Source organism: Tupaia chinensis, unplaced genomic scaffold, assembly GCF_000334495.1.
Source record: "Tupaia chinensis unplaced genomic scaffold, TupChi_1.0 Scaffold000627_1, whole genome shotgun sequence".
Taxonomy (NCBI): Eukaryota; Metazoa; Chordata; class Mammalia; order Scandentia; family Tupaiidae; genus Tupaia; species Tupaia belangeri.
In genome coordinates this window covers 200950-209500 of record NW_006160147.1, presented here as the reverse complement: position 1 = coordinate 209500, position 8551 = coordinate 200950, and the positions used below count along the sequence as shown (strand labels likewise).

Below are 8551 nucleotides of genomic sequence, written 5' to 3'. Positions count from 1 at the left end.
ACACAGGCACCCATTGAGAGGCCATTCAGAGCGGCTTTGTCCCCAGTGGTGCCCACAGGCCTGGACCCTGCCAGCTGCACTGGCTCCCCGAGAAGGCCCCTTCCCCCTCTGAGTGGACAGCCCTTGCATGCACCAGCCCATGGCCTCCCTGGGGAGCTGGGGCCACTGGGGGCCCATCCGTTAAACACCCTGCTGGTTTCTCTTTCCTTTACAGCGCAAGCCTGCAAACGTAGGGCGTTAGCCAGGAGAGCATAGCCCGGGTGACCGTTCATCACAAGTGCAGACTGCTGTAGGGTGGGGGAGACTGACTGATCACCTCACAAATTTCTACTGAGTGCAGAGACCATGCCCCGTGCTTCCCGAGTACCCTGACCAGGAACCGGGAGTCAAGCTAGGGACCCGAGCTAGGCAGAGCACAAAGGGCTCTACACCTGGCCGGCCGGCTGCTGTTGTCTTCCACAAGTCCCTGAACTAAGGGGGGCTGGTAGGTGTTGTTACCAATCCTGTCTTACAAACCAGGACCCTAGGACGTTCAAGGACTCGCTCAAGGGCAATACAGCCCGTAAATGGCAGAGACGACAGGCCCAAGTTGTCTGACTCGGTCAGGGCAGGCAGCGCCAGCAGGCAGTTCAGAAGGTGAGCCTTTCTGGTGTCCTGGGGTGTGGGAATCAGCTGGGTCATGGAAGGCCCCGTTCAATCTAAAGAGGTTAGGAGAGGCAGCCAGAGAGATGCTTTGGGAAGGGTGCTGGTACCCCGATCCCGGAGAGCCTGATTCCTGCCCTGGGAAGCCGCCGGCAGCATGACGGCCTGGCCGGAGTGTGAACTTATGCAGGACACGTCATAAACACAGCGGCCAGGACAGTGAGGCACTCGGGTCCGCCAGCGCCCACACATGGGCCCACTGCCACCATCTCCTCTTCCTTACCACAAGCGCTGTGAGTGCAGGGACCACGTGGCCACGTTCATGTCCTTCAGCCCTCCCCAGAGGCACTGTTAGTGTTGGCCAGTGACCCTCACGTGAAGGGCTGCCTCTCCTACATGTAGGCTTGACCTCTTCTGATCTATCTGTTCATTCTCTCCTTTTCCCTCCTTACCAGCTCTTTTTAAATATATATGTATATGTTTCTATTTACTATTCTCTTTTAACTTGACCAGAGAGAGCGAGAAAGGGAGAAAGCAAACTGCCAGGTCCAGGACTTGAACTGTGGTCAGCCATGTGGGAGTCCAGTGCCTTTAACCACCGTGCCATCTGTCAGCCCCCCTTAGCAGCTCTTTTTCCTTTTGGGGAAGAAATTCACACACACAAAACAAAAACTTTTAAAAACAAAAACAAAACCCAAACTCCAGGCTTCCCGAAACGCCCCTCTTGCTATGCTCCGTCGCTCCTTTCTCGGACTAGCTCTCCAAGCTCATTCTCTCGGTTGACACTCCAGCCCATGAGTTACCCGGCTCTCACCAGTGTCATCGGTGATTCCCGATCGCAGGAACCCAGGAAAGCTTGTCAGCCCATGGATGGACGTGGTCAGACAGCGGTTGGTCTGGGGCCGTGGGCTGGGCTGACAGCGCGAGAACTGGTGCTGGGTCTTACTTTAGTGCCGGAGCCTGGAGGTGGAGCCAGGGTTGGCCACACCGCCATAACAGACTGGGGTCCTGCACAGCCATGGGGCTGGGACATCTGGGAAAGGAGATTGGGTGAGAGGACTGCAGAGGGACCGGGGGTCCTGGAAAGGATTGTCTAAGTTTCACCTTCTCCAGGTTGGGCACACAGGCACACCTCTGCCACCAAGCTAGTCTGCCCCAGAAGTGGGTAGAGGCGTTTTGACGGGAAAGAGGAGAGAGTACTCTGTGACCCAATGAGACAAAACATGGCTTTTGCTGGTAGCAGGGTCTCTCCCCAGGGTGCCCGGATTATGATGAAAATGCTTGCAGCTAACGCCATGGGCGAGCTTGTCCCACTGTACAGGTGTGCAAACAGGTCAGAAGTTTCATTCTCCCAGTTACCTGGCTGGGCTTTGAAACTGGGCTTCTGCGACTTCAAAGCCCCGGTCCTTCACTTCCATACCAACCTGTCTCACCAGCTTGGGGCTGCGCCTGTCACAGAGGGCACGTGCTGGGAAGCTGGGCAGGCCAGCTCATCCCCAGCGCACATGGTCTGCCTCTGGCAGCTCTCTGCAGTGGGGGGAGGGCCCAGTTAGGGCCTGGCCTGGGGCTGTGGCGGCTGCACTGCTGAGTCACCTCACTCCCGGCTGAATGACCAGTCCAGGCTCCTCCCAGCCCCGTCCATGCTCCTCTCTTATCAGGGTATCCCTGAGGCCCTCCTGACCCCACTCCCCAGGCCCTAGATCTCACAGCCGGCATCCCCAAGGCTTCTGACCCACTTCTGTCCAGCGGTGATGGTTTGAGTTGAGCCACTCCAAGATAAGGGGCATTCCCTTTCATAGTTCCTGCCTCTGAGCAGCTAGTGCTCTCTTGGGGAGCATCTTTCCTGCAGACAGTAACTACACATTTCTTCAGTCCTTGGCACCTCTAGTCCAGTCCTCTGTCCTTTAATCTGCCAAGTCCTTGCTCGGATGTCTTGGACACCCAGATTCTCCTGTGGTTCACAGCTGGGGAGAGCAAGGCCCAGGAGAGCTCAGGAAGCTGGCCATGATGTCTGGCCACGTTGGGGATGGTCTCAGGTCTGCTGGCTTCTGCTGCCTCCGTGTAAATGCACATCTCCTAAGTTGGAACTTTGCTGTCTGGCTTTCGTCTTTCGTGCTGTAAAATGAAAGGTTATTTCCTGTCTATCTTCTTGGTGGGGACCCCAGGGGTGGGTGTGGGGACAGGTGAAGGACAGTGGGGCTCCGTCTTGCTGCTGCCAGATCCTGATAAGAATCCATACTCTTCCCCAGAGGTTCTTCCCGATTCCTTTGCAGGGTTCCTTCTCCCAGAATGCCAGGCTCTGCTTGTTTGCAGAGTGCCCAAGACAATCTGGGAGGAGCTCAGGCAGCCTGGCCCTCAGGACTGAGAGGATGAAGCTGGCTGGCTTGCATGGCCCCTGTGAGGAGCCCCCTGCTCAGGCCCACCCCAAGTGGCTGTGGGTGCAGGGCCAGGGCCTGGCCTGGCCAGCGGGGCAGACGGGGAGGGCCAGGTTATCTTTAAATGGCACCTTACTCAGCCTGCAGCTCTGCCAGCTGGGCAGGGTGGGGGTGGACAAATGTTATTTTGGGATCTGAGAATGAGGGAGGAAAAGGCTCTGTTTACAGCCTTCTCCTATCTGTTCCTATTCCCTCTCCTGAGAAGGGTCTGGGACCACGGGCCTCAGCCGTCCAGCTGGCCTTTTCCACCACAGGGCTCTGGTACCCATCTATGGAGATGGAATGGTTCACTGGAGACACTGGGTCTTTCTGGGAAGACCAGCTCTGCAAGGGCAGATTTAGGTGGACAGAACTGCATAAGGCCTAGGGTTAGACAGATGACAGCTAACTTACCACGCACGAGGAGGCGGCACCACGGAGTGCTGGGTTACATCCATGTCCGTCCTCAGTCACCTCGCGAAACAGACATGAATACTGTGCTTGTTTTGTGCATTAGGAAGTAGAGACAGAAAATTAAGCAACCTGCCCAAAGTCACCCAGTTGGTAAGTGGCAGAGCCAGGGTTCAAACCCAGGCAGTCTGGCCCAGAGCCCATGATAGGAGCCCCATTCTGCCATTTATTGGCTGTCTGGGAGAAAGCACCTCATCCTCAAACCCACCAGGTCAGGGCTGGTGGTGCCACTGGGTGCATTCTGCCACTGACCGTTTGGTGGAAAAGGAACTTCAAGGGCACGCTACAGGGCACTGGCACCTGTGCCCTCACAGTGAACTGGTGCATCGGGCTGAGGCAAGGGAGCTGGTGAGGAATATGAGGTTATGAATTTGCGACCACAAAATCAGGAGTGGAAGAAATACATTTCTTTATTTTAATCAAAAAAGAGCAGACAGGCTTCTATCCTGCAACCTGGTGGGGCATTCACTGTTTGCTCCTCTCTTCTGGATCCTGCCCAGGTCCCGGGGTCTCACGTGTCCCGGGGTCACATGGTGTGACCCGCTAGCCTCAGCCCGCAGGTTCTGCTGCTCCATGCTCAGGAGCCTGCACACCCGGCAGCGTTGGCCTGGCTGCCCCAGGCACAGGGACCTTTCCTTGGCCATGGTGCCCAGGGTTGAGCGTCTCCAGGGACTCCCTGCAGCCTCTTCCCTGGGAAGTTCTCTCATCTGTAGGTGTGTGCGAGGTCAGGACGGGGTCACTCACAGGCCCCGTGGGCTTCTCTCCCCATCCTTGTCTTTTGGGAAATTACCCTTCTTTTTTGGGCCTCTCTCCCTTTTCTTCCAGGACCGTGGCTCTAATCTCAGTTCACTGAAGCTCTCACTGCATGGTCCAGAGCATGGCCACCCTCGAGTTCTGCTTTTTACCCTGCAACAGCGACTGCAAGGAAATGCGAAGAATTCAGCCATGTTCCTGGACTAAGCGGAGGGGAAAGTCCAGAGAGAGCACCGACACCGGACACGCTTAAGGCCACGAACAGTGACAGAAACCCTGCTGGGCGGGAGGAAGGCAGCGGGGCTCCCCACCTGTCCCTGTCCTGTCCCCAGGCAGGCTGGAGAGCTACAGTCCTTCCTCACAGAGCTGTCCTCCCAGAGGCTCACCAAGACCCTGATTTAGCAGCAGCAGCATCTGTGAAACCGAACTGAGTCAGTTTGATCCAGTGAGTCAGGGAGACAGCTAAACATAGCTCCCAGCGCGGCGGGGGCTAGGCTGGGACTGTTCCCCACTTGAAGCGCTTTAGTTCTAACCCCAACTACACTCCTGTGAGGTAGGTAGTAGCTCCCCATTTGACAGATGGGGAGACCAAGGCCTGAAGGTGATGTCACTTGCCCCAGCTCACTCACTTCCCAGCTATGTAATCATGCCAAGCCAGAACAACTCAAGACTTCACAGGCCTTCTAGGTAGGCCCATGGCTGGTTCCTCAGTTTCCTGCAGCAGTTTGCTACAAAATCATGTATTCCACAAAGAGATGAAAGACAATTTGCCAATTCAGGAAACTAACAGTAAGGCCTCCCTTTCCTCACCTACTCAAGTAAAAAAATCGGACTGAGGGTCCTCGTTGGATGGCTAATGTTGGCCTACACCCTCCCAGAGAAAGGTCGATAATGAATTCACGAATTAAAAACTTTGTTAACGATTACTCTGGACTGTTTTGGTACCGGTCAAGTCCTGGTCTAAACCCCTGTGAGAAGCCGGGTTTCCCCGTGACAGTTGTGACTGCTAACTGGGCGTCCAGCCTCCCTGTCATGGTTCCTCCTACAGCTGCTTCTGCAGCCCCTCAGCCACCACCCTGCTGACTGCCCGGCGGCACCTCACCAGCCGTCGTCCGCCCACCCTGGGGGCTCCTGCCTGGACCGTTGGCGCCGCCGCCAGGACACCAGGATGCACTGCTGACTCCCACCTCCATCGCATCATCCTGAGTCACCCTCCCAGCCACGTCTGGGTCTTCTGTGCTTGTGGGCTCTGAAGATGCAATCCTGCTCCAGGACGGCCTTTCCTGGCTCCAGAACAGCCCACCCCTCTCTTCTGCTTGGGAAAACGCACAGGAGGCAAGAGAGAACTGGCAATAGGGCATGCTGTCTGGATTGTCAGCACACGCCCGCAGTGTGACCTCCAGTGGGTAATATTTCATTTCTGCCGCAGTTTCCACAATCCGTAAAATGGGGTGAGCAAAATGACCTCCTTTGTAAAGTGGTCTACTTCAGGCAAAGTACCATATGCAGTCAGTCATTTAGTGCTCCCGAGGCCTCAACAGAATGATCAGGGCCCAATTCAAGGGTCACCACCTCCACGTAGCCTTCCCTGACTTCTTCCCCCTAGTTGCCATCAGCCGGCGGCAACTGAACACAGTACTCATTTCTCTCACAGCAGTCCCTACCCACCTTTATTACACCATTTCTGATCCCTCTCCTGGACCAGCTCCATGAGAGCTGGGGCCAAGCCTGACCGGCACTAGCACTGGTCTATCATGTCTCACCAAGGTTCAATGTCCACTGAAACTGAAAAAAAAGGGGCAGCTAGAAACCAACCTTTTGTTTATTATCTACGTATTGGTTACAGGTCTGCCCGTGCGTCTTCCACTGGGCGATCTCTTAATTTTCCAAAGCTGTATGCGTTTCCCCTGGGCTTCCCTATTAACCATCCTCAGTTCCCTCAAGCTTCCTTCCCTGGACACAATGTGCGTGCTCTTGCAGAGGGTTCATCTATCGGGGAGCCTCTTCTTGAGGCCCAGAAAGACGAACTCCTCACACTACCTCAGACAATCTATTTCTATGAGCCCAGCCAAAGACCACTCTGGAGTTTTCTGGACACATTTAAACGGTTTCTGGCATGACACTTATTACTGGTACACAGCACTGTCAGTGGAAGATCAGGACTCTAACCCTCCACATTTTCCAGGGCAACTACCGTCAATCTTCATTTACTGAAAAAAGCATTTAGGGACCAGCAGTTGGCGTAATGGCTATGTCACTGGACTCCCATGTAGTCGACCGCGGTTCGAGTCCCAGACCCAGTGGCTTAAACTCACACCAAGCACATGTGTGTGCGTGCCCAAGATCCCAAGAGGAGAATGGAGAAGGGATTGCAGTGTGGCCATCTCTCCTGGGGGGGGGGGGACTTCTTGCTTTCTGTCTGTCTCTATCTTTCTGGCGAGCGCACACGCGCCCTATAGCAAAAACCTCTCCAAAAAAGAAAAGAAAAAAAAAATACGAAAAAAGCATTTAGATTCTGCTATCTTTGTAACTCCTAGAGGTATTTACTTGAATCCTAAATTGTCATCCTTCCCAGGGGTCTCCTGTTATCTAAAAATCTGATTGGCGTTTTCCCCTGATCTATCGTAATACTATCTGTTGTATAAATGGCTTCAAATTCTTTTTTTTAATAATTTGCCACAGGGTGCACACAATTGTTGGGGACAGAGAAAGGAAAGTGAGAAAGCACGCCTGACGTGGCACAGTCACACTGTGGTCCTGTCTCCATTTCCTCTCCTTTTGGGATTTTGGGCATGCACACACTGCTGCCTGGTCATCTACATGGGATCCAGCCTCCTTAACCACCACGGAGTGGGTTGTTCCTGCTTCAGATTATTTTCTGAAACAGAAAAGGCATGAGAGAACTCACCCATCATTAATATCACAGGAGGGGCCAGACAGTGCCCCAGGACACATCACCCATCAGCCCACAGTGAGTTCATCTGCCTCAGCCAGTGATCCGTCACCAACTTCTCTCCTATGCTTTGACTTCACTGGGTCCGGATTATTTATGCTAGTTAATAAGATGAAAGACCGCAAGAGTAGTCTGGCATCATCTGCTCTGAGGCTCACAACGCACACCTAACCTGCCTGTTCTCATCCCATACGCCTTTGCTCTCGAGTCATGTGTGGGTGCACACTTCCCAGTCAATGTCACTGAGCAGTGACCGATGGCTCTATGAGCTTCCTTTCCTGGGTTTTTAGCTACTTTTCAGTCAGCCCAGGTCTTCTCCACATCCCTTTCAGTCCTCTTCAGTAAGAGCCCAGCAGACTCCTGGGAAACCCCTGCGTCCTGGCTGTGTCCAAAGGCCTGCCGTTCTTAGAGCACAAAGCCCTCTCATTACCACCTTACTGCACCTCGGACTTCACCTCCTTCTAACCTGTGAGTCCTGCCCTTTCTACACTGAGGCTAGTCCTTTTTGGCCAAAAACGCAGGAGACAAAATACAAGCTGAAGTTCAATTTTCTGTCAGCAATGTTGGCCTCCAACAGATTTTTCTGACTGCTGACGCTGGACAGACTCTATCTGCACTCTTCTTGTCAACAGAATGGGAACACCTACTCTGTAGACCCGCATAAAGGCTACAAAGGAACATGTATGTGAAGGTGTTCTGGGACAGAGGGACGTGCCTGCACATCACGGATCAGGACCCTCTACTCTCACACAGCTGCATGCCTGCTGGCCAGGAGCCAAAGTGATGCTCAGGCTCTTCCCTCAAGATCCAAGTGTTCCTGAACTAGGAGGCCCAAACCTCCCCAAAATCAGTATAATAAGGACAAGCAGAGAAGGCCCTTACCAGGGGATATGGGACCACTGTTGGCACATATTAGATCTATCAATAAACCATGCTTCTAATTAGCAGGCCCACAAGGGACCCACACTGTTCTATGTGTGGGAGCCCCAAGCCTTCCCAAACCCAGCAATTCAGTTTTGCTGGCAAGAGATTCTTTCGTGCCCAAATCCTAGGACTTGGCCTTGTGGAAGTCTGCTGCCTTCAGCCCCAGACCCAACCAGCACTGCCTTGAGCTCAACCAGAGTCTCCAAGGCTCAGGCCGTGCTTGCTGAGTGCCACTTGGCCAGACCTGCCACATGTGCCCAGTATCAGCAACCACCCCGAGCCAAGGTGGAGAAGCAGCACCAGGACCAGACCCTGACCGATGGCGAACAGCCGCAAACACAGACCTGCAAGGCTTTTCGAAGGCAGAATTTCAACGGAAACTTCTTGGCTCAGC

The 8551-nt window shown here is 54.1% G+C and overlaps 1 protein-coding gene across 1 annotated transcript in view; it reads right to left on the bottom strand.

Annotated features, from left to right (window-relative positions):
• The window catches only part of SHISA4 (shisa family member 4), a 7099-nt gene extending 3585 nt beyond the window's left edge, over positions 1-3514 (bottom strand). Inside the window, exons 1-2 of the mRNA XM_006159343.1 lie at positions 3471-3514; positions 2002-2091 (exon numbers count right to left, since the gene is read on the bottom strand). Coding sequence (XP_006159405.1) covers positions 2002-2091; positions 3471-3514 — 134 coding nt within the window. The remainder of the gene's footprint in view (positions 1-2001; positions 2092-3470) is intronic.
• Between the last annotated feature and the right edge of the window lie 5037 nt (positions 3515-8551).